Source organism: Urocampus carinirostris, chromosome 6, assembly GCF_059441175.1.
Source record: "Urocampus carinirostris isolate Australia breed hairy pipefish chromosome 6, RoL_Ucar_1.0, whole genome shotgun sequence".
Classification (NCBI taxonomy): domain Eukaryota; kingdom Metazoa; phylum Chordata; class Actinopteri; order Syngnathiformes; family Syngnathidae; genus Urocampus; species Urocampus carinirostris.
In genome coordinates this window covers 45,840,883-45,867,406 of record NC_142354.1, presented here as the reverse complement: position 1 = coordinate 45,867,406, position 26,524 = coordinate 45,840,883, and the positions used below count along the sequence as shown (strand labels likewise).

At 45.9% G+C, this 26,524-nt stretch overlaps 1 protein-coding gene across 1 annotated transcript in view; it reads right to left on the bottom strand.

The window, feature by feature from the left end:
* foxp1b (forkhead box P1b) overlaps positions 1–21,345 on the bottom strand; it is a 62,339-nt gene extending 40,994 nt beyond the window's left edge. The window contains exons 1-3 of the mRNA XM_088337301.1: positions 21,262–21,345; positions 10,866–10,971; positions 10,232–10,311 (exon numbers count right to left, since the gene is read on the bottom strand). Of these exons, the coding sequence (XP_088193427.1) occupies positions 10,232–10,252 (21 nt within the window). The 5' untranslated portion in view covers positions 10,253–10,311; positions 10,866–10,971; positions 21,262–21,345. The remainder of the gene's footprint in view (positions 1–10,231; positions 10,312–10,865; positions 10,972–21,261) is intronic.
* Between the last annotated feature and the right edge of the window lie 5,179 nt (positions 21,346–26,524).

Genomic DNA, 26,524 nt, shown 5'->3' with positions numbered 1-26,524 from the left:
AAGGAATTTAAAAAAAAAGTAGAAAAAAAACACAGAAGAAAGGAGAAAAAGTTTGTGTTGCATTCAAATCATTTCCAATGATATCAAGTGAATCTTGTTGCCAACATTGTACTTCCACTCAAAAATGCGATTAAGTACAGTTCTGTATCTTACAACCGACTCAATAATCCCCCCAAAATGTTAATATTATGCGACAAAATATATCAGGAAATAAAAAGAAATGGATATCTTGTGAAAGAATTGTAAGAACAAACGACGTTTGTAGGCCGTACAACCTTTGCAATAGTACACGAGTCAATTCATTCAAAAGAGAAAAATCATTTTGCATTGCCGGAAACGTAAAATGTAACGTGATGTCAAGTTTTGGACATGTTTGATAATGAATTATCTTGCCACACTTGGGATTACGGTTGCTCAATGTTGTTTCAAGCGTTGCTCACCGACTTTGTGTGAACGCTCAGACCCCTAAGGAAAATGACAGGGAACATTTATTGGAGGTTTAGTGAAGACGGGTCATTTCGACTCAGAGGACACGGAGTGTGTACAGAAAATAAGGAGGACAGGAGGGTTCCATGACAAAAAGATCCGGATTCTTGCAAATCTTCTGAATTAACATTCGCGGCTCCTTGAACTTAAAGACATGTTACATACTTAACATTATTTCGGCCTCATTATCTAAATGCCAAAGCGTGGGCGGCGCTTGTCAACCCCAATCTTTCGAACCCTCGATTATAAAATCGTCGGTGTGACTCCTATGTCGCCGAGCGGGCCGATTTCAAAACGGAGAGACGGAAGCTCCTCAAGCCGCAGACGGTTTCACGTTCTTTGTCGATGGGGGAGAGGGAATCGTGCCGGAAAAGTCCGAAACATTTTCCCGGATCCGTCTGGATCTTGAAAATACGACGGCATCTAAATATTCAGACACTTGCACCGGGCAACAAAAGGGGACCGATCGTAGTACCACTATGACGATAAAGGAAATCTCGGTTTTAATTGATTTGAAAATAATTTGAAAAAAACATTGCAAGAGACAGCAAATGATTGTGAATTTCCATCCGGAACCATCTCCATAATTTCTCACGGCCGCGCACGATTTCACACGCATTTACAAAGCTAACAAATATCGAATGTCGTGCTCCGAACACTCTAAGCCGAAGCGACGTAGACACTGTTCGTTTAGAAAAAGAAAGATAAATAGCTCGGGGATGACACTCGGGACAATGAGCGAGCGCGGTTTCTGAAAACAGCACTGAAATTGTCTCGAGATTATAGCAAAAGAGAAAAAGAGGACAGATTTAATTCACATTAAAAAAAAAACACGCGGGAGATAACAGACAAGAGCGAATTTCAGTTCAGGAACATCTCCGACACGGTCGCACACGCGGCCACCGACATTCAAATTCATGCTCCGAACACCAAATCATTTTATAAACCGGACAATTTTGTTCAGAAAAAGTCAAATAAAAAGCTAAGGGACGATAAAGAAGTCCCTTTTTACGACGGCAGTTTCTATAAACCGGCACCGGAGACATTGGCCCTGGACAAAAAAGATAGAAGGGGACCAATTCAAGTTAGACGTTTTTCAAAAGTGTGCAAGACAATTGCAATTTTCCGTTCAGAAACATCTCTGTTGTCACGTTTACAGACAACCTCATAGGTCTTTTACAACAAATATTCAATAATCCGGACGATTTAAGCTGAGGGAATTGATCACGGACAATTTTGTTTGAGAAAAAGAAAGATAAAAAGCTCAGGGACAGACGATGTTTGGGCAGTTTCTGAAACCAGCACTGAAAATGTCTTAAACATTGTCACCAGGCAAAAGAAGAGCAATGAAATTCAAAATAAAAGCATGGAAAAGACGGATGGCGATTGTGGATTTCGGTTCAGAAACATCTGACATTTGACACATAACTTCACACACCTTTTGCAGCGCTAACAAATATTCATATTCACGCTCCGTACACTTTAAGTCAAGACGATTTATACGCCGTTGATCACGGAGACTTTTGTTGAAGTGAAAGAAAGATTAAACGATCAGGAACGACACTCAGGAGCAAGCGCCTCTTTACTACGGCAGTTTCTGAAACCGGCGTCGAAACGTTCCTCAAACATTGGCAAAAGTGGACCAACTTATTTAAAACGGAATAATTAGCATGAAAGAGACAGCGGATGATAGTGAATTTCAGTGAGGAAATATTTCTAAAAATTTGTCACCGCAGCACACAACTTCACACACCTTTTGCAGCGCTAACAATTATTCAAATTCATGCTCCGTGCACTTTAAGTCAGGGTGATTTAGACGCCGTTGATCACGGATAATTTTGTTGCAGGAAAAGCAAGTAAAGAGGGATGAAAGCTAGGACAGCCAGCGAGCGCCTCTTTACTGAAACCAGCTCTGAAAATCTCTTGAAACTATGACAAAAGAGTCTAAGGGGGGACAATTGAATTGAAATTTGTTCGGAAAAGCATGCAAAAACATCTGAATGCTAATAAATATTCCAATTCATGCTCTGGACAACTGAGATGGTTCATAATCCGCTAATTACAGACAGTTTTGTTCAGAAGAAAATACGATAGAGAGCTATTTGGGACATTGAGCGAGTGTCTCTTTTCTCGACGGCAATTTCTGAAACCGGCGCTGGAAAAGTCTTGAGACATTGGCAACGGGCAAAAGAACACAGATTCAATTAAAAAAATAACAAGAAGGAAGAAGACATTTCTCTTCAGATACATTTCTGACATTGGTCACTCCCACACTTCATTGCACACACCTATGTATTCACTTTCATGCTCTGGACACACTAACATTAATTATAAGCTGTTCATTGCGGACAGTTTTGTTCGGAAGAAAATAAGATTAAAAAAAAATGTGAAGGATGACACATATGACTACAGCGATTTCTGTCACCGGCACGGAAAATGTCTTGAGACTATGGCAAAAGCCTAAAAAGGGGGCCAATTGAATTGAATTTTTTTGGGGAAAGCATGCAAAAAAAAAACAGTTCAGAAACATCTAAATGCTAACAAATATTCCAATTCATGCTCTGGACAACTGAGATGATTCATAATCCGCTAATTACGGACAATAGGATACGAAGCGATTTGATACATTGAGCGATTGTCTCTTTTCTTGACGGCAGTTTCTGAAACCAGCGCTGGAAAAGTCTTGAGACATTGGCAACGGGCAAAAGAATTCCATTAAAAAATAACAAGAAGGAATAAGGAATTTCACGTTAATTATAAGCTGTTCTTTGCAGACAGTTTTGTTCGGAAGAGAATAAGATAAAAAATGTGAGTAATGACACTCGGTACATCTGTCGAGCGATTTCTGTAACCGGCACGAAAAATGTCTTGAGACTATAGCAAAAGAGTAAGAGGGGGCCAATTGAATTGAAATATGTTTTGAAAAGCATGCAAGAGACTCCGGACAGTTCCAAATGTCAGTTCAGAACATCTCTGTCACGGCAGCACACAACTTCACACACATTTACAATCAAAGAACTGATCACATTCCTGTTCCAGACACTTTAAGTCAAGGCAGTCGACGCGTAGTTCATCACGGAGAATTTTCTTTCCCAAAAAATAAGATCAAAAGCTCGAGACGGCCAGGAATCGCCTCCTTAAAACAACCGTTTCTGATACCAGCAGCGGAAATTTCTTCTCGCGCTGATAAAAACAAAAGGAAGAGGATCACCGTAGAAAGCTGAAAACAGCGAGATGATCTACAACCATAAATATCGTTTTTTGGGGGGTGTTTATAGGTGGCAGCAGTTCTTATGCCCGGAACCAAAATCCTTGGAAACCTTCATGAGAAACAATGAAGATCAAAACATTGTCCGAATAGATGTCGAGGTGACAGGAGAGAAAACGATTTTTGCAGCACATTTCGAGAGTCTTGACTTTGATTTTTGGGGATTTTGAGGGCTTCGAGGACTAATGCGGGACAAGCGGCGACGACGTGGACGGAATATGCGACGGACACGCTTGGTGAAATCTTATTTTATGCACAGAAAAGTCAAAAACGGCATCTTGTCCACTAAATGATGATGCGATCGTTTAGGAAAGGTCTGAAAAAGTCTTAATTTGGATATGCTGTGCAGTATATACGTTGGAGTGTCTTATCATGTTTTTTCCACAAAACACACTTCAATGGAAATGCAGATATGCATTTATGTTTTTTTTCTCTCTGGAATGACGTGTTTGAAATATGCAGATGTCGCCTTCTAAATTCATTTGAAAAGCTCGAGTACAGGCGAGCCATTGGCCTGGAATTTCAGCGTTTGCCGACCGGGTACAAATGGACTTCAAGTCCGCCCGATTGGAAAGCAAGATCCGGGCTTGAAAATCCCTTTACAAATAAAAAGGACAATGCTTGTTGATGTTAAGACCTAATCCTCTTCTCTAAACCACGAGAAAACAAACATGTGGCCTCTCAACTCTTTCTTTATTGGGACGAGGATTTTGGTGGACAAAATCACGTCCTATTCAATTGATATACTTGCCCCTTATTTTATAAGTTTCTTTTAACATTGTGAATTATTTAATTTTTTTGTAAGGGGGATATGTATAATAAGGAACACTGAATTTGATGGAATTGGGGAAGATACTGAAAAAAATCGCTTATGTCGTGGAAAATAGACTAGCTTAAAAAAGGAATATTTGTTTTGAAACTACGTAGTCCGTCTGTGTGTCAAGTGGCTTAATAAGGGGAATTTCAATCATTATGAAGGGGCGCAGTTGGCTGAGCTTAACAGGTATGCGAATTGTTTATTTTAATTAGAAAATGAGATTTAAAAAAAAGGCAAAAGAAGGGTGAAGGCGAGGGGACAGAGGGGAAGAAGCTGGCGGCGGGACGAAGACCCGCTCGCCCGAAATGAGGGACGGCAGCGCACACCCCGGAGCCAAATACTTCCAAAATGCCATTTATGCAAGAAAGTCTTAGCTGACGGAAAGCAAAACTCAAATTGAATTTGATTGTTTCCATCTACAATGGCGCTTCTTGCAGCCTAAATTGGACTCAGTTCGGAATTCCGAGTCGAACCTTTTGCAGGCAAGCGACAGTCGCGATAGTTCAATTTCAATTCGGATTAAAGGCGAGGAGGGTCATTTTGCAAACAGGGCAAAACTAGATGCAAAACTCTATATAGTCTTAAATGCGTTTCAAGCTAACGAGCGACTGTTTAAATAGAATTGTCTTAATTGTCATTGATAAAAACCTCGTGAAACATTGTATCCAGCGAAATTCGGCCAGGCACTTCAGGATAAACCTTAAAAAGATTTTAAAGAGAAAAATAAGATGAGAGATTATCGGGATAAACTGTAGATACATCGTTTCCATGGAGAAACTTGAGAAACTGAATGCAACAATTTAATTTGCGTCTTTAGAAAAAAACAAAAAACAGAGCGGGTCTTGCAAAAACTCGGTCTGAAAATAAAAAAACGATCCTGTCCGCGGAACTGTCACCTGTCGTCACGTTCCGCAATTCACGTTACGTCATTCGCGTAAGGCGAACGGATACCCGGCAAGCTCAGCCAATTGTTCCCCTTATTAAAGAGTGCAATTCCCCTTTTAAGCCTTACCGACACAACGCGGCACCTATTTACCCACAGCAAGACGGGCACAAAAGTTCGATTCCAGCATCTTTATTAGTTCTTCCCACACTCGCAGTTGATTTAGTATTGCTTATCAAGCGTATCTAAAACAGTGATATATCAACAAAATGTTATGCGCAATTGGAAACGCCCCAAAACGTATAAAATACAGGGAAACCGTGCGTAAATGTTGGCGGGAATGCGAACGCTTGCTCACCTGGTCAACAAATGAGACCCTATTCCAGTCACCTTCACTTGAGATGGAGTCAAGAAGAACGCCGAACATGCTTGGAAAATAAAAGTATCCAAAAAGTGCTGCGTTTGCTGCGCATAGTGGCCGCAAGTATCCAAAAAGTGCTTTGCACGCGCTTTTTCTGCGCAAAGTCGTCCTAAGTCTACCCAAAAGAGTGTTGCGTGCGCGTTTTGCGTTTTGCATGCAAAACGCGCACGCAACAAAACGCACAAAGTCTGCCTAAGTCCAGGCAGAAGTGTGTTGAGTGCGCGTTTTTCGTGCAAAAAAGAGCGCAAAGTCGTCCGAAGTCTATCCAAAAGAGTGTTGCGTGCGCGCTTTCCCTGCGCAAAAACGCCAAGTGGTCGCAAGCATCCAAAAGTGCGTTGCGTGCGCGTTTTGCGTGCCAAAGAAGAGCGCAAAGTCGTCCTAAGTCTACCCAAAAAGTGTGTTGCGTGCGCGTTTTGCGCAAAGAAAGAGCACTAAGTCGTCCTGAGTCTACCCAAAAGTGTGTCGCGTGCGCGTTTTCCGTGGCCAAAAACGCCAAGTGGTCGCGAGCCTCAAAAAGTGTGTTGCGTGCGCGTTTTTCGTGCAAAAAGGAGTGGAAAATCGTCCAAAGTCAACCCAAAAGTGCGTTGCGCACGCGTTTTTCGTGCAAATAGAGCGCAGAGTCTTCCTCAGTATAACTAAAAGTGTGTCGCGTGCGCGTTTTCCGTGCACAAAAAAACGCCAAGTGGTCGCCAGCATCCAAAAGTGCCTTGCGCGCGCGCGTCGCGATCCAATCGCTCACGCGCGCCCACTTTCCACGCAAATCACACATCCCACTCACCTGTCAAACTCCATGGAGCTGGAAAGGACGCACAAAGCCGAACCGGGGCCGCGATGTGTGGACTCAAGCGGAGCGGAGAAGGCGTGCGCTCGAACCCCGAACCGGAGAGGGAGGGAGAAGGGAAACAGGCGCGTGCACGCGGAGTAGGAGCGAGAACGGCCACGCCACGCCAAGCCACGCCACGCCACGCGAGTAATAATGACAAGGAAGGCGAAAAGTGCGTTTGCTGTTGTGTTGCCGCCTCTATAATGGAGGCGAGCGAGCACAAACAACACAAAAGCCGCGCGGCCAATCCGGATCGCTCGCCTCCGCCAATCACGAGGCGGCCTGCCGCCGGCGGCGAAGGCGAACCCCGCGGGGAACAACGGGCGGGACGGGATGCAGGTGAGAAGGGGGGAGGGCCCTGCTCCATGAGGGAGGAAAGCACCCCCTCCCCGGTCCCCCACCCACCGAGAAACAATCAAGAAAGCAACAGTTTACCTTCACTCTGGCCATTGAAATCGCGCACAACGCGATCCGTTGTCTTTCCCGGACTATAAAGCGCACAGAAAGACCGCAAATCGGCCACACACTTAAAGTGCGCCTTATCATCCGGAAAAATGCATGGTTACAATAAAATCATACTGCATGCGGTAGTGCTTTAGGAATTCAAGCTCTTTTTAGAGAAGCGTCTCTTTTGGTTAGGCTAACTAAAAATGTTCATTTTGTTTTGAAGGATTCTTCACCAATAATAATGAAGCGTTATGCCACTCCACTTTGCTCCAATAGACAGAGAACTTTGACATCCTTTCAACTTTCAAATTGTTTATACTGAGCAAACAATAGAGATAGAGAAAGAAATAGAGGGAGAGGGAAATAGAGAGAGAGATTAAAAGAAAACAGACGGGGAGAGTGTGAGTGAAAAAGAGAAGGAAAAGAGAAAGAAAGAGAGTGAGAAAAGAAGGGTCAAATTGGAAGAGAAAAAAAGAGACAAAGAAAACAGAGCGAAAGAAAGAAAGAAGCGACAGAGTGGGATGGATAGAAGGAGAAATAGAGAAAGGAATAGAAAGTGAGAGAGAAAATGAGAGACAAAAAAGAGAGAGTAGAAAGAGACAGAGAGAAATGAAGAGAATAAGAAAGTGAGCAACAAAGAAATAGATGAAAAAGAGCGATAGAGGGAGAAAGAGAAAGAAAAATAAAGAAAAATGAAAAAAGAAATAAAGAGAACTATACAGTAACAAGGAAACAAAAAGAGAAAGAAAAGAGAAAGAAAGAGTGAGTGAAGAGGGATACAATTGGAAGAGAAAAATAGAGACAAAACAGAGCGAAAGAAAGTGAGGGGAAGAAGCGACAGAGTGGGATGGATAGAAGGAGAAAGAAAGAAAGGAATAGAAAGTGAGAGGGAAAATGAGAGACAAAAAAGAGAGAGTAGAGTGAGACAGAGAGAGAGAAATGAAGAGAATAAGAAATTAAGCAACAAAGAAATAGACGAAAAAGAGCGATAAAGGGAGAAAGAGAAAGAGGAAAAAAAAAGAAAAAAGAAATAAAGAGAATTATACAGTAACAAGGAAACAAAAAGAGAAAGAAAAGAGAAAGAAAGAGAGTGAGTGAAGAGGGATACAATTGGAAGAGAAAAATAAAGAGAAAGAAAAGAGAAAGAAAGAGAGTGAGTGAAGAGGGATACAATTGGAAGAGAAAAATAAAGACAAAGAAAACAGAGAGAAAGAAAGAAAGAAAGTGAAAAGGGAAGAAGCAACAGAGTGGGATGGATAGAAGGAGAAAGAAAGGAAGGAATAGAAAGTGAGAGAGAAATCGAGAGACAAAAAAGAGTGGGTAGGAAGAGACAGAGAGAGGGAGAGAGAAATGAAGAGAATAAGAAATTAAGCAACAAAGAAATAGAGACAAAAAAGAGCGATAGAGGGAGAAAGAGAAAGATAGAAATAAAGAAAAAAAGGGGAAAAATAATCAAAGAAAGAAAATATACAGTAACAAAGCAACAAAAAGAGAAAGAAATGGAAAAAATAAGACTAGAGAGAGAGAGAGAGAGAGTGAGAGAGTCTCCTTATTGATGTAGCATATGCAAATGCACCCCCTAGTGGAGAAAGGGCTCACCTGACAGGCGAGGCCATCCTTTCTTTTCAGCACACACTGCTGCCTTTTCATTTCATCTTTATCAGAAATCAATCATTCGGACGAGAGTACGCCACAAAAGTCAAAAAATGGCTTCTTAAAGCGACAGTGTGTATTATTCCACCATCAGATGTCGCTGCGCCTCTGTCCACCAGAGGGCGCACAATCGGGTGTCTAAAATCACCCCTGTAGCTGTACCCCCTCATTAGACCCGACTTCCATAAGGACATTTCAGATGGCACTCAATCTCTCGAGATTTTCAATTCCCACCTTTTTCAGTCCATCCTAGTTTCCCAGTTTTTTTTTTGTATTTTGTTTTCTGTTTCAGACCGTTTTTTGTTTTGTTTTTGTTCCTTTTACACGAGTTTGTTTTTAAATAACATCTTTTAGAGCACCTTGCCTTGGGTTCCTGCTTCCCTGCGTTTGGGTCTTTTTGAAACGGCAAAAAGTGCTCCGCTAACATGTACCACGGATTCATGTCTGACTAAGTTTTTGTGGACTGGCCCAATAATAATAATAATAATAATAATAATAATAATAATAATAATAATAATGATATTCTCCAATCCACTGTAAATACTACACCACTAGGGAAGTAGATAACATAGGAAAAGGCTTTTGAATGGATCTTATCCCACTTTTGGAGCTCATGGTTTCAAAATTGTTTCGGATGAACTCCTTCCCATATGCTCCATTACAACGATGTAAACTAATGTGATGATGAGATGAAGTTGAATATTTTTTTTTTGTTGTCATCTCACTTGCTAGGTGTTGCTGGACGGACCCAAACGCAAAACACACAATTTGTTAACAGTGATTGGGGGCAACGAGGAGGAAGCGAAAGCTCTCCGCTTTCGGGAGGAAAGGGAGAAAAATGTCAACAAAAACACAGTCCTTATAAAACTAGCGGCTGGAAAGCGACAGGAAGTGTTTGGTAGATTCTGGGTCGATGTGGTTAGAGTCGCTCAATAAGTATATTACCAATAATATTGTGACATTATCCAAAAAATGAATTGATCATTTAGAAAAAATATAGTTTTTCACTCTACCACAAGATGACGCTGTTTCGTGTGACTCATTTTAAACTTTGATGTCAATGTCGAGCAACCCTGAAAAAATGTGAATTCAAAATATTCACTCCTAAGTCCAATAACACATACACAATTTCATACAAAAATACAGTTTACTTTTGTTATCTAAAACATATTGAATTAAAAACACAGGAAACAAAAAATGGAAATCTTTACAGATAAGTAAAATCAAATGAAATTTGAAGCTTTTTTTTCTACTCGGTCAACAGAATAGAGATCTCTAAAAAAAATTCAGACTGGAGTGAAGTGTAAACCTAACACAAACTTACATACTTAAGTAACGGCTTCGACGTAGCCTAACGTAGCGGAGTAAGAGTACCGTTTCTTCTTTGCAAATCTACTCGAGTAAAAGCAAAACGTAGAGTGATTTCAAAATACCTTGTCGGAATCGGGGGTCATCAGTGGCGTACCGGATCTTCACCTCACCGCCGCGGTCTGGGCTCATTTCCCCTTGCATCCTGAGCAAATCAGCCATATGTGTCAACCATCGCTGCGGTACCTAAAACCTCGATATATGCACTGTCCCTTTAAGGTCAAGAAACAAGGACCTGGCAGGAGAAGGCGCTTGTGAGCGGGGGAGGGGAAACACTCTTCCCACCCCCCTCGACGGCGCTCTCAATAAAACACCTTCTTATTTGTAATAATCCGTCCGGCGTTCCGCTTTCCTGGCTCCCGATGGTCCAACCCGGGATAAATTTAGCATCCTTCTGATTTCCCTCTACCCTTTATCTTCGACCTTGGACTGCGACCTTGGCCCGCGTCCCTACTGGCCCTTTGTAGCAATCGGGGCACCCGTCAAACGACCCGAGGCCGAAAAACGGAGTTCGTACGGGTGCTTGAAATCCTTAAAATGCTTGCATCCTAATTTTCTGAATTTTGGGTGAAGTGCTTGACAATGCTTGAAATTGCTGCCATTGCAGACTCTATAGCTCACGCAATAAATGAACCGCATAAAACTGCTCGAAAACATCCACATCATAAAAAATTGAAAAAAAAAAATGCGTACACTGACCTGCGAAGGCAGTGGGCCACTTTCATAGTTCCTGGCTTGTGCAATCTGGAGAGACATTCCATATCCATTTTGGTTTCAAACGACTCCTAGATGTCCTTCTCCATTTCTGGAACCGTCCAACATATTTTCTTTCTTTTTTCCTTCTGGTGTATTCCAAAAGTCATTTTACTAATGAAAATAATAAAAAAAATCGGCATGTTATTACTGTGAATTCAATGCTCAAGTTTACCCCTTGAAATGATTGTTTCTGTACAAGCAATGGGCTGCTTACCATTCGCTACAGGTGACACTGTCAAGAACGGGAACAGGATCGAGACCCAAACGCATGACGTTCTCACGCAAGCTTTTTATTTTACGCGAAATGGGGAGGCATGCACGTTAGGCAGCGGTCTGGCATGGAAAGACAGGAAGCCAGAGACCGACAAGATCCATTCCGATCGCCCCAGCAGATATCGGACATATGGGGTCGATACCGGACAGGACGTGACAGCCAGGATTGATAATGAAACAGGATATCGAAATAAACAGGACAAACTCGACGGGAATGAAAAACTGGAGAGAATAATAAACAGGACAAAAATAGACAGGAACGAAACTGGAAACCGTTGTTTAACAGGACAAAATAAACGGGAACAATACCGGAGAGGAAATACCAAGAGGAAAACAGGACTGAGTCAGAACCCGCAAGACGTGGGTTCTGACTCAGTCCTGTTTTCCTCTTGGTATTTCCTCTCCGGTATTGTTCCCGTTTATTTTATTTTGCAGGGGTTCTTTGACAAACAAAGAGTGAGAGAGCACTGAGCTCAAAAAGACAGAAAGCCAATCTGTCGATGAGGTGCAGCTGGCGCCACATGGGCGGGGCCAATTGGGCGACATGGCAACCGTGACAGACACACAACCTGATGTGCGTATATGAGATGACCCCCTCCTGATTTCAGTATTTTTTTATAGTTGTAAACTTGGCTGGGATACAAGTATATGCAGTACGGTAGGGAGGACATCTTCGTGAGGAGAAATTCAGCGTTCTTGTACTCTGTACTGTATTTGTCACGGTTACCACGGCGCCCAATTGGCCCTGCCCATGGACACCAGCTGAAACGCGTTGACAGATTGCTCCCTGACTACTTAAACGCTGTCCTGTGAGTCGCCTTTTGTCGGAGCGTCTGCCAAACTCGGTTTTGACATGTCAAGCCCTGAGAATCCCCGTTTTTGCCTGTGTTTTTGCTCCTGTTTTGTTCTCGCCCCGATTTGACCACTTCCTCATTCCGAGCAATCTACTACTCCCTGCGATCAACGATCTCCGGATCGAGTGTGCCATTCCTCTTCTCCCCAATAAACTGTGAGTAACGTTACGCGATTGGGTTCTGCTTCCTGTTTCCTGTTCTGGTACGTGACAGTATTCCGTTGTACTTTGTATGTCTATATAAATATGTCCACCTTTTGAAAATGTAGACAATGTGAGTAACGTCAGAGACAGGATCTGCATTCGGCGAGTCGTGGAATATGATACGACGGAGTAACCGCAGTAGAGTAAGAAAATGGTGTCGTTGAGGGTTTACGACGGGGCGTGAGGAAGGCGGGACGCGTGAGGACGCGGCATAGCAAGGCAGCCCGGACGGCGTCTTAAAGTGACGGCAGCCAACGGGACAGGTCCCGCCAAGGTGGAGCTCCACGGCGCCCCCTGGCCCTCCGCTGTGAAATCAGCCTATTGTGACAAGACGAGCCCCGACCTGGACGCGATCCAAACGGTGCGCGTAATCCATTCCTACAATTTGACAGCGAGCCAACATCCACGCCTTCGGGAATCATCCGCAAAGACAGGAGAGGACGCCTCAAAGCCACGTGCCACGAGCGTCAAAGACGCGGCCCGTAATCGAGCGCTCCTTTGCCTTCGCTTTCCATTTCCCTTCCGAACCGTCGAGCGGATTTAGTTCTCGTGGAAATGTCGGCCAGACCGGGAGCCATATCGACAAACACAATACGAGCCGGAGATTCGCGGCGAGAAGACAGACGGGGCGGCGGAACGAAGGACTCGGAGACACTTTATTCCCCGGGGCCATCGCCACCCTAAACAAGCACGCAAAACTGTGAACAGCTTCTATCTCTGTCACGGACCGGGAACGGAGACGGGACCCGATTGCGTTCGTTTTACTCGGCTTTATTTAGAAGGAGGAAAGGACTCGCACCCATGATCCGGTAACCGATCGCTGGGAACGCAGAAGTGGCGCTTCCGTGTCGATCGAAGGCAATGTCGAGAGCGTGAAAAACAGGTCGATGGCCGGGACGGAGGAGCAAAAACGTAAACGGGTCCAGAAAAGCGGTCGGCCACGGGAATCAGACGGAAAATTGGGCAGGATAAAGTCAGGAGTCAAAAGAGCTTGCCTTGCGTGTAGCTAAGGTTTGCAGATGATCTGACGAATGTTGACAGACAGGCGGGGATTTAAAGAGTACAACAGCCAATCAGGGTAAATGTTAGTAGCACTATTTTTCACTATTGCATAGTAACTTTGGCCGTTCTCTCTTTTGTCATGTGTAATATTCGACCCCTACATGCCACTGCATTGTGTGTGCATGGCGCCCAATTGGTCCCGCCATGTGGCACCAGGTTCGGTCACGGTTGCCAAGGGCGCCCAATTGGCCCGCCCATGGACACTAACTGAGACGCGTTGACAGATTGCTCCCTGTGACTACTTAAACGCTGTCTTGTGAGTCGCCTTTTGTCGGAGCGTCTGTGAAACTGTGTTTTGACACGTCAATTCCTGAGAATCCCCGTTTTTTCCTGTGTTTTGCTCCTGTTTTATGCTCGCCCCGATCCGTCTGATTTTGTCCACCTCCTCGTTCTGAGCAATCTACTCCCTGCGATCAACGATCTCCGGATCGAGTGTGCGCTCCTTTCTCTTCTCCCCAATAAACTGTGAGTAACGTTACGCGAGTGGGTTCTGCTTCCTGTTTCCTGGCCTGGTTCGTGAAAGGTGCCAGAAATGTACCATTTTGATTCTCTTTTTCTGCCCAGGCTTTCACAAGGTTTTATATTTTTGGGTGGTACCCATAGCAGCAAGATGGCCGCCATTCATGTCAGCTCTCTCTAGCTGAGCCTTGTGTTTTGTAAAAGAGATACAGATTCCTGCAGCTACAAGTCCTTCAAAAAAAAAAAAAAATAGTTCATGAATGAATATCGTTTTGTTAATGTATGAATTGTTATTAGCACTCAGAGGCCAAAGATAATAAACTGTGTGTCAAGACCAGAACGGAGACAGTTTTATTGGGAAGAAGGTTAAGGATAGTACACACGATCTGTAGATCGTTGGTCGCGGGGAGCAGGTTGCTCAGACGCGGAAGTGGTATTTCCGTGGCGAGCGATGGCGGTGTCGGGAGCGAAAAAACCAGGTCACAAGTGACAGGAGGTCAAAACACGTGGTCGGGATCAGAAATGAGTCGAAAGCCAGGAGAGGTGAGTAGACGCGGTCAGGATCAAAAAACGGGTCGAAGCCGGGGGACAGACGGGAACCGAAACAGGAGTGAGTCAGGGTCGAAAAGCCTAGCGTAAGCTGAGGTTTGCAGACGGACTGACAACAGGTGACAGAAAGACGGGGGTTTGAACAGTGACAGGGAGCCAATCAGAGTCCGAGGCAGTTGGCACCAAAGGAGCGGGCACAGGTACCTCGCATCAGTAATCATGACGCTCACGGGCCTCATGTGGCCCATAGGCCACATCTTTAAAACCGGACTTGCAAAATAAAAATCAGTCACGGTTGGAAAGAATTCAGCTCTTGCCTCGTCTGTACATTTTTAAAACCGATACGAAATTGGCTTCGTCTCGATGGACATTTCAGGAGTCGGCATGGAAAGGGGCGTGGCCCCGACGCGGCCCCGCCTTCGATAGCGGCGGACATACCTAATGAGTGTGTTTTTTTTTTTTTTTTGCGTTCTTGATCCTCCGGCCGGCATAATGAGTTACCTGGGGCTGCAATCCAATTTCAAGTGATGACAAGAAAGTGATCCATGAAAAAGTAATAAGTTGAATCCAATTTCAGACGGCTTTTTAATTAAATGCGCGCGGCGCTAATGAGAGGGAGCCTTTTGCTGATAATGCTAATTAGCGGGGTGGGAGTTGCCGACGCGTCGCAGTACGCGGAGCATTAAAGGGACGCCGCCTCTTTTAATTATTGGGCGTCGCGCGCCCCCCGTTTGGGTCCGACCCTGATGCCCGGAGGCAAAGCCTCTTTTATCCGGTTGCGGCGAAGGGTTGAGGGCGGCCGGACCGGATTTTCATTTCACGCTTATCAAGGGCACATTTGAATCAAGTTTCTTTTACCCAAAATTCAGGATTTGGGGCTTCAAGTGGAAATGAATGAATGAATGAATGAATAAATGAATGAATGAATGGCTTTCATTGTCATGATTGCTGATTCGGGGCACCTGCGACAGCCCAGTTGGCGCCAACAGCCCTGATCGCTGATTGGTTCCCTGACTCTTTTTAAACCCCCGTCTTCCAAGAAAAGGCTGTCAGACCGTCTGCAAACCTATGTTTTCAGCTAGGCAAGCTTGGTACTCTCTGACATTCTCCTCCCCTGTTTTTTCCTGCCTGATACCTGTTGTCGACCTGTTTCTGGACTGGTTTTTGCCTTGCCCATCCGTCCCAGCCATTGTCCTGTTTTGCCCTGTTTCCTGCCTGATACCGGTTGCCAACCTGTTTCTGGACCTGTTTCTGTTTTGCTCCTCCGTCCCGGCCATCGACCTGTTTTGCCCCGTTTCCTGTCTGATACCTGTTGCCGACCTCTTTTCTGGACTCGTTACTACCCTTGCTCCTCCGTCCCGGCCATCGACCGGTTTTCCAGCTGCCAACAACGACCCTCGCTCGACACGGAAGTGCCACTTGCGTGTTCCTGCCATCAGCTACCCGGGTCCGACAATCATCGTATCGTCGAAGCAAGCGCTGCTCTCTCTCTCTTTATCAATAGAACTGAGTAAAACAAACGCTATTGGGTCCTGTCTCCGTTTCTGGCTTGTGACATTTATTGACGTTATATAAGTATAAAGAAAATGGAGGGCTTCTCTTTTCAGTGTAAGTAAAACAAATTAAAAAGATAAAAATTGATAAAAAAAAAAACAATACATGAATGAGTGGTAGTTGTAGAGTACAGTGTGTGTACGGACGCTGTAGACGGGAGTTGAGGGGGGTCATAGCTTTGGGGAAGAAGCTGTTCCTCATTCTGTTTGTTTCTGCCTCCATGAACCTGTGGAAACTTGGGAAAGCCACCTCAATGTAAGCTGTCCATGATGATATCTAGGGCTCTGCTAAGTCATCGAGTGGAGTAAATGTCCATCAGAGAGGGGGGAGGGCAGAAGGAGGCTGTGCTGCTTTCTGCAGCCTCGTCTGCCTCGGGCAGGTCCTGCAACAGACGGAAATGCAGCGGTAGGAGGCCAGCAGATGCTTATTGCCGAGGTTGTTCTTATAGGACTCTCAGGAAGTGAAGACACTGTTGGAGTGTTGGCTGTCCAGAAGAGATCATCGGAGATTAAAACCACCAGAAACCTGACTGTGTGGACCCTTTCCATATACTTGCTGTTGATGTAGAGTTGGGGTTGTCACTCCTGTTGTTCCTGAAGTCCTTGATGATCTCTTTGGTTTTTAGTGTATAAAGGGCCAGGTTTGTCTTCAGTGAACCAGGTGGTCAGCCTATGGACCTTCACTCTGTACGCTGCGTTGTTGAGATCAGTCTGACCACTGTGGTGTCATCAGCGAACTTCACGATGAGGTTGTCCTCGTGGGCCGGACAAGGTCTAGAGGGCTTAGCACACAGCCTTGTGTCTTTAGTGAACCAGGTGGTCAGTCTCTGGACTTTCACTCTGTACGCTGCGTTGTAGAGATCAGCTTGACCACCGTGGTGATATCAAGTCAAGTCAAGTCAAGTCAAGTCAAGTCAAGTCAAGTCAAATTTATTTATATAGCCCTTAATCACAAAAATGTCTCAAAGGACTGCACAGGATTACAGTTACAAAATTACACAATTACCTGATCTTAAACTAGCAAACCAGCATGCGGGCAAGGAAAAACTCAAAAACCTCAGTGTGAGGAGAAAAGAGAAACCGTGAGAAAGGACCTCACATGTGGTAATCCCCCTTCCAGGATTGAACAGGGTGAATTACAATTAGCATTACTGTACACAGAATAGTAAACACTAGGTAAGATGTTGAAAATGTCCGGAAAGAGCATGACATCAACGACGACGCCAGCTGGTAAATGCAGGGGTTGACATGCTGCAGGTCAGACCCCGGTCCGCTGACCCATCCCAAATCATCCTTCTCCTTCGTATCAGCCAGGCAGGCCTCAGAAAAAGACAGGACAAAACAGAATACGAGGTGGGCATCAATCATATGCTTTGGAATAGAAGTGTGTCTTAAGCCTCAATTTAAAAACTTCCGTTGAGGTTGCAGATCTTATCTCCAGAGGCAGGGCATTCCACAACACCGGGGCCCGGATGGAGAACAAGGTCTAGAGCAAGGGTGGCTAACCCGGTCCTGGGGAGCCGCAAGTCCTGCATGTTTTTGAGGTTTTTCTGCTCTGACACAGGTGACTCCAATTTTCAGCTTGTTAGCAGGCTTTGTGAGAGCTTGATAGCGATCCAGGTGATCGGAGCAGAGAAACCTCCAAAACGTGCAGGGTGTGCGGCTCTCCAGGACTGGGTTAGCCACCCCTTGTCTAGAGGGCTTAGCACACAGCCTTTTGGTGACCCAGTGCTGAGGGTGCAGGAAGAAGAGAGGTGGTGGCAGAGTCTCACAGTCTCACAGTCTGCGGCCTGATGCTCCAACAGTCCTTGGCGAGGAAGGCCTAGGGTGTCCAGTTTTGGGATCGTTATGTTTGGGATGATGAGAGCATCCTGGAATAGTCTTTGAGGGCTACGGCAATACCGTCCTCCGTGGATCTGTTGTTCCTGTCTGTGAATCGGTGCAGGTCGAGTCGAAGTGCTTCCTAAATGTCCATCGGAGAACCTAAATGTAAGCTGTCCATGATGATATCTATGGCTCTGCTAAGTGGAGTAGATGTCCATCATAGAGGGGTGTGGGCAGGCAATCATGCGCTGTGCTGCTTTCTGCTACGACCTGTTTTTGATCCTTACCGCGTAATGACGCTCCCGGAATGTCATCATCAAAACAAAAGCAAAACAAAAAAAAACAAAAAAAACCCGGCATGTCCCCACAACTCATGGGGACGCCGGCCGGTAATTGCGTTTCATTAGCCGAGCATGTAATTCTCCGATAAACAGGCTGTGGACGGGCGCCTGGCATTTACTTGCCGGCAAATTGAAGCCAACAAAGGACGATTTACGGCGTCGGCGCAGATATTGCGCTAGGGCTCTGCTCTTTTCACACCAAAGAGGCAGGGATACCGGATTTTCGCTGACACCTGAATAAATTACCGTCTTTATGAGAGAGTAACGCGAAAAAATGTTTGAGCTACAATAGAACTACGAGTTGGGGTGCTTGGGAGGACACATTCCGTCCTCACTCAAGGATCACATTTTTGGCTAGCTAGTAGATAGATGTCTAGATAGAGAGATCCTTTATTCATCCCCGTAGGGAAATTCACACTTCAAGCAGTATCCTTTTGTTGTTTATTAACAGATTAAGAGGATGGCCTCGGGGTGCTGTGTTGTCATTTAGCAAAAGCGGAGTGGATGAGGTCACAAGCTAGTCCAAAAGTTGGACGTCCCTGCAGCAGATGGAAATCTTTGTGCCCAGAGTTACACCACCTCGTGTTAGCGAGTCCACCTTCTCACCGCTTCCTGCAGGCTTTCGTGTCTCTGTCTAACAGCGCTGAAGCCGGGTAGCTCCGGGTATCTCCGGCGTAAACAACGTCCCAAATAACTAAACTTCCTTTCTTATTGTTACAATTAATTCAGACAATGGCCTCAACCTTTAACCTTAGAAGATCGTCATAAAACAACAGTACGACAAGTTCTTGTTAGCTTGCTAACGAAACAGATATATTTGGAGCTGGGACATGCTAACGACAATTGAAACAAGAGGACGTCGTTATAAAGTCACGCTCAGGCTGCCTTGCCTCAAGGTTTGTCACTCTGAATTTGAGCTGCAGAAGAGTGGAAATCAATTTCAAAATGATTTTTCATCAAAAATGAGGGATGCACGTTTTAAATGTACGTGCATACTCAAATAAATATGCTTATAGTGTCATGATTACCGAAATGCATCACCTGTTTCGGCCAACTGCCTTGGAAACAGATTGGCTCTCTGTCCCTATTTAAACCCACTCCTATCTGTCCCCTTTTGTCAGTCCGCCTGTGTACCTCAATTAAAGCTAGGCAAGCCTTTTTCGACCCCGACTCGCACCTGTTTTTTTTTTGCTCCCGTCTGTTCCCCAGCTTTGACCCGTTTTTGATCCTGACCACGTCTACTCTCCCGTCCCGGCTTTCAACCTCTTTTGTCACCGACCACGTCTACTCTCCTTTCCTGGCTTACGACCCCGACCACGTTTTTGCTCTCTGTCCCGACTACTGACCCGCTTTTCCGTTCCCGACACCACCATTGCTCGCAACAGAAGTCCCACTTCCGTGTTCGGATCACAAACTGAGTACGTGAGTGCCTAGCGTACTCTGGATGGTGAGCATAGCCCTTCCTCTTTCCTTTAATAAAACGTAATGCAATTGGGTCCTGTTTCCGTTCTGGTTCTGACATTCATGTTCATGTCGTGTTTGTCTGACCCCGACTAAATTTGCAAAAATTGTGCATGGCAGCTTGACCTGGGAAAGGCCCATTCGCAGCTAGCTTGGGGAAACCGTCTGGGACTGATAGTAAATATGTCATACATTTGTAACAAACGTAAGTATTAACGAGTATAGTTGAGTATTTTCCCTGATTCATATAGTCTTATCATCATGGGGGAAACGATGTGCTCCATCTGGCCAACCTTTGCCTGAAGAGACGTGGATCTTCCGTAGCAAGCGATGGCTGTGTCAGGGACGGAAAAACTGGTCAATAGCTGGGACTGAGAGAGCAAGGCGTGGTCGGTGTCAGAAACGAGTCGTAAGCCAGAACGGGAGAGTAGACGTCGTCGGGGACAAAAAAGGTTGCAAGCCGGGACAGGAGAGCGGACGTGGTCAGGAACAAAACAGGTCGTAGCTGGAGACAGACGGGAGCAAAAACGGGACAGGTGGGAGTCAGGGTCGAAAAAGGCTCACCTAGTGTTCACTGAGGTTCGCAGACGGACTGACCACAGGGGACAGACAGGACTGGGTTCAAATGGAGACAGGGAGCCAATCAAAGTCCGAGGCAGTTGGTGCCAAATGAGCGGGCACAGGTGAGTCACATTGCTAACGAAACAGAGAGAAGGTCAGGTGATAGACCTGAAGGCCGTGGTGTTGTACTTTAGACTTGTGAGCAACGAGACATCAGAGAGGCTGATGTTCCAAGTCGATGGAAAAAGGTAACAAGGGGGTTCCCCTGAAAATGTGCCTCGGCATCTTAACCCAATGCTAATAGGACCTAAAAAACGGCTATATTCAAAATGTCCCGTTTGAAAGTACGCGCAAAAACACGACATCGTCGCAATGTAGTCAATTCCTAATCCCAAAGGTGAGAACCACCAGGAAAAGTATGTGTGTGTCTGTGTGTGGAGTCAAACTTTGGAACAATTTACAAGACCAGATCAAAGAATGTCCAACGATTCACTTGTTCAAATTTAAATACAAAAAAATCATTCCTGGTGGAATACAGAGATGAAGAAAATGGGGTATGAGGGATACGAGAGATTGGGAATAGTGCGTCTACAACTATGGTTAACTTTGTGTTATTGTTGCTATTGTTAAATCATAACTCTTATTATTAATATTATTACTATTGTTATATAATTGGTGTGTTTAATAGGGAAGACAAAGGGCTAGGGAATATAAGCATTGGCTTCTGACTACCCCTTTTCGAACACCTCATCTCATCTCATTAGCTACAACGCTTATCCTCAGTAGGGTCGCGGGGGTGCTGGAGCCCATGCCAACAATCATCGGGCAGTGGGCAGGGGACACCCTGAACTGGTTGCCAGCCAATCGCAGGGCACACAGGGACAGACAACTCACTCGCTCATTTACACCTAGGGACAATTTGGACCGGCCAATTCACCTGAAATGCATGTTTTTGGAATGTGGGAGGAAACCGGAGTGCCCGGAGGAAACCCACGCAAGCACGGGGAGAACATACAAACTCCGCACAGGAAGTCTGGAGCTGGATTTGAACCCAAGCAGGAGGTTCCCAAGACATGAACTGTGCCGCATATGCGCTCTTTTCGAACACATTATGTCATATTATTTTGTTGTCTATTTATTGTTTTTGTTGTGGTTTTTATTTTAATGTTCCAATAAAGTTTTCATTCATTCATTCATACCTGAAAAGTATGTGGCCAGCTTTGGGGAATTGGCACTCTTGCTGTTGTCCAGCTACCTGGAGACTCTGAAAGAGAAACATCAGGAAATAAGAACCATTTGGACTTTTCTCTGATCCTCTCCGACGAGAAGGTTCCCGAGAACCGAAGAGCGAAAATTCCATTGACGGCATATGATATTGTTGGTGGCTTCTCCGGGCGTTTGCTCTCCGCCAAACAAGAAAACAAATAAACATCTTTCCGGGGGTGTCGGATTTCCCGCGCAGGGCTCGGCCTTCTCGGGGAAAAAGAAAAACACGGCGAAGTCGCTCCGGCGAATCCCTTTTCCTTTCCGATAAATAGTCCGACTCGCCGTCCAGAACAAACAAAACTGAGAGTGCTGAGGGGAAGGGTGCGTTCCGTGAAAGGGGTCTGCCATTTTGAGAAAATAGAGAACGGCGTTCCCGCAGTGAGCTGGCTGTTCCTGCACCTTCACCGGGAAAGTTCTTGGCCGCCAAACGAGCGACTTCATTCTTTCCAGATGATCCTTCCCACAACCACCCAAAAAGCTCCTTTGTCTCTCCCGTGGAAAAAGCCAATGTTGCCAGACACTGCTGTCCCTATCGGGTTCACGGTTTCACAAATTCCTTAACTGCCAGTCCTGATGTTGGGGCGGCATTAGCTCAGGAGGTAGAGCGCTCGTCTTGGGATCGAGGTTCGATTCCTGGCTCCTCTGTGTAATATGTCGAAGTGTTCTTGGGCAAGACGCTGAACTTCTAATGTGGGTGAAGGAGAAGTGTGAAGCACATTGTAGAGATCTTTGGGAGGTCTTCATTGACTTGAAAAGCGCTATAGAAAGGCAGACCATAAATGCAGACCATGATGTTCTCGATACGTGACCACACGACTTTCAGTTTTCCAATGTGAACTCTGATGGCATCAGGTTTTGTTTGTAACATGGGCTATGGAGCTAAGTCCTAGAAGCTTCCTGTAACATGACATCCCCATGGCCTGAATTTCCTTTTCAGCTTTGCTGTGAGAGTCCATGTCCATCCATCCATCCATTGTCTGCACCGCTTATCCTCAGTATAGTCACGGGGGTGCTGGAGCCCATCCCAGCCATCTTCGGAAAGTGGGCAGGGGACACCACGAACTAGTTGCCAACCAGTCGCAGGGCACACAGGGACAGACAACTTATTCGCTCATTCACTTCCAGGGACAATTTGGACCGGCCAATCCACCTGACAAGCATGTTTTTGGAATGTGGGAGGAAAACCACGCAAGCACGGGGAAAACATGCAAACTCCACACAGGGGGTTTGATCCAACTACCTCAGAACTGTGCAGCACACGTGCTAACCACTGCTCCACCGTGCTGCTCCATGTATCCCAAGTGTAGAAAAAGATGGAAGTAACCGGCACTTGCATGAGTCTGATCTTTGATTTCCCTGCTATGTTCTTGTCCCTCAAGACGGGTCAGAGTCTTTGGTTTGAGCAATCCTAGCCATGATTTCTGGTTCTGACCCTCTTCTGATCTTCGCCTCAGGAACGTTTCCGTGGCGCGTGAGCGATTTTCCTTACGCATCGTCGGCCTCGTTCTGCCGACACCCGGATGAAATCATTCTTCTAATTATAGAGTGAACAATAATGACGCCGATCACACGATTGAAAAATCTTCATGGCAAATGAAAACGCCGCCTGACGGCACAGGAAGAATTCTCTAGGGTTACAAAGTCAGACTATGTGACTTTGAAAACCGGAGCAGCCAAGGTTTCTTCGGTGGTGGTACCTGGGCAGCGTCCAGCTTGTTTTTCAAAAAGCTGCCACCTGGAGTCAGCCTACCTGTCATGATTGCTGATTCGGGACACCTGCGACTGCCCCGTTGGCGCCGACAGCCACAGGATCCGATTGGCTGTTGGACTCTTTTTGAACCCCCGTCTTCAGAAAAGTACCCGTCAGACCGTCTGCGAACCTATGCTCTCAGCTAGGCAAGCTTTGTGCTCTCCGACATTATCCTGCCCCATTTCCCTGCCTGATACCTGTTGCCGACCTCTTTTCTGGACCCGTTTCTGTTTTGCTCCCCCGTCCCGGCCATCGACCTGTTTTGCCCAATGTCCTGCCCGATACCTGTTGCCGACCTGTTTCCGGACCCGTTTCTGCCTTGCTCCTCTGCCCTGGCCATTGACCTGTTTTGCCCTGTCTCCTGCCTGATACCCGTTGCCAACCTCTTTTCTGGACCCGTTTCTGTTTTGCTCCCCTGTCCAGGTTATCGACCTGTTTTGCCCTGTTTCCTTCCTGATACCTGTTGCCGACCTTTTTCTGGACCCGTTTCTGTTATGCTCCCCTGTCCCGGCCATCGACCTGTTTTGCCCAGTTTCCTGCCTGATACGTGTTGCTGGCCTGTTTCCCGACCAGTTTCTGCCTGCTCCTCTGTCCCGGCCATTGACCAGTTTGGCCCTGTTTCCTGCCTGATACCCGTTGCCGACCTTTTCTGGACCCGTTTCTGTTTTGCTCCCCCGTCCCGGCCATCGACCTGTTTTCTCACTGTCAACGACTCCCCTCGCTCGCCACTTCCGCGTTCCTGCCATCGTCGGATCATGGATGCAACCAATGCTTTCTTTCTCAATAAAACTGAGTAAAACGAATGCTATTGAGTCCTGTCTCCGTTCTTGGCTTGTGACACTACCTTAGAAAAAGTCAGAAAAACTCTTGATTGGAAGAGCTATCATCCCATCCTTGGTGCTCTGGACACCAAGGTTGAACCAGGAAAAAGGAATGGAAGTGGCTGGAATCATGAAATGAACTTTTTGTCTTCTAACCTTTGTAAGCCACAGGATCAAAGGAAAATCGCGAAACGTTAGCCGCAAAGCTAACGTCGAAGGAAAAACAGCAAATAAACAAAGTCATCGTCTAAGCTGTTTGGATGACTAAACAACCTCGGGCGCATTACAAGCTTTATTTGATCCGTTTGTCATATGCTAACATATTAGCCGCATTCTTTTCCGCGATTAAAGGCGAGAGCGTCTCGCTTTTGTCCCCGAGGCCATCAAGCGGCGATAAGACGGAGGCTAAGTACCCGATGTCTTTATGTGCCGTCTGCCTTCGCGTCTGGATTATTTACAGGCTTTGCGCTCTCCCGCTGCTAAAGCTAGCTGCGGGAGAGAGCAAATCCCAGCTCACAGCGCCGGAGTGTTAGCGCGCGTTAGCGTACCTTAGCGGGATTCGGACCCGATGGACGAGCGTCGCTAACCGAGCGTGTCCGTTTCCGGCTTGCGGTCAAACGCGTCGAGTGGCGGATGCCAAGAGCGCTAACGCCGATAGCGCTTCACCCTGTGCGAGTTCACTAGCGGATTGATCGAGTCCTGTTTATGAGTTCATCCCCAAATCACATCAAAGTCTCAATGGGCTGTACGGACCCTTACGACACCGTCCCCTGATCTAAACCCTACATGAGGGCAAGGAACAACTCATCACCTTTGTCAAAGGCTAAGAACCGGGAAAAAAAATCTTGCAATTGGCCAAGAGTGGTGACAAAGGTCAGAGGCTAACAGCCAGACTGGAAATAATCTTCGGAGTTTGTTCTCTTTTAAATTGGAATTATTGGGCAAACAAAACTAACAAATCACAACAAGGTTCGTCAAATGATGCAGAAATGCTTTTAGGCAGATTTTTTTTTTTTTGGGGGGGGGGGGTTAAAAATGACCAATAAAAGGCCAGAAACGATGGTGAATTATGTTGACAACGTTGTTATCAACGACATTAAATAAAATGTTGTTATTTATGCGTTGGACCCAAACGCAGTGAAGCAGGAACCATGGCAAAGTGCTCAAAAAAGATGGCATTTAATCTCTCTGTGCTGTAGCAAATCTGTGCTCGTTTTTGCAGTCGCCATCATGTTCCGAAAACAGGCGACCTAGACAATTTAGGATTTTATATTTTATAGGATGAAATACATATTACATTTAATGCAAAAGATTCTCTGAGTGGGCTTCAAGTCGCGCCGTTCCAAGTGCTGAGTGTTTTGGCTGGGGAATTTTGATGACAGGGCGCAGACGAAGGACATCAGACATTGTTTTGATAAGCGCTCTGCTGATATGAGTTTTTTAGACATCGCGATGCCCTTCGGCGAAGAGGTGGTGAAGCTGGCGCCCATGGGAGCAGTCGGCACGCCCATGGGAGGAGCCGGCACGCCAACTTGTGAAAAGAACTCGAGAAGATCGAAGCTCGAGAGGGACGATCGAGAAAAGAGGCTCGACGAAGAGCGACAATAATTCGGCTAATTCCATGGAATTCACTTAGTTTATTATTTAAGAAATGAAATCTGCCCCCGTGTGGAAATGCCGGTCTCTTGTTCATTTTTCCATAGAGAAACGAGCATGCATTGTTAGGCGTATGTAAGTTGTGTTTAGTTAATAGAGTCAGATAACTATCTCATCTCATCTCATCAGCCGTACCGCTTATCCTCATTAGGGTCGCGGGGGGGCTGGAGCCCATCCCAGCCATCTCCGGGCAGTGGGCAGGGGACACCCTGAACTGGTTGCCAGCCAATCGCAGGGCACACGGGGACAGACAACTCACTCGCTCATTCGAACCTAGGGACAATTTGGACCGGCCAATTCACCTGACATGCATGTTTTTGGAATGTGGGAGGAAACCCACGCAAGCACAGGGAGAACATACAAACTCTGCACAGGAAGTCTGGAGCTGGATTTGAACCCACGCAGGAGGTTCCCATGACATGAACTGTGCCGCACAAGCGCTAACCACTGCGCCACCGAGCTGCCATCAGATAACTAATTGGAACAATTTGGTAAACGCTACATTTTTAATATTTGATTTAATAGCTAACAGCAGCTTGGAGTCGAGCTGAAAACAGGTGCGTCGGGAACGGCACCGACGACCTCCTCAGCCAACGACGGCAAATTCGGCCCATTAAAGGCGCGCGCGGGGCCGAATCCCTCGCCTCCCCGTTTTGCGGTTTAGCGGATTCGGCCGTGAGCAAATGCGGGCGGCTCCGTCGGCTCATTGCGGCGTAAAGCCATAAACGGCGGCAAGTGTATATGGTGGCGAGCGATCTTGCGAGCTCTTCCGCCTGAACGGCGTTTTCGGATGATAAAGTGGCCGTAAAAAAGCCGGGCGTTAATATGTTGCGGCGTGCATCTGCTGCTCAAGGTAATTAAAGAAGTCAATGACTCATAAGAAGACACATATTAAGCCGCATACACAAAATATGGAGCGTGAAGATAGCGCCTTTTCTCTTCTTCATGCTCATATTGTCCTCTCTTTCC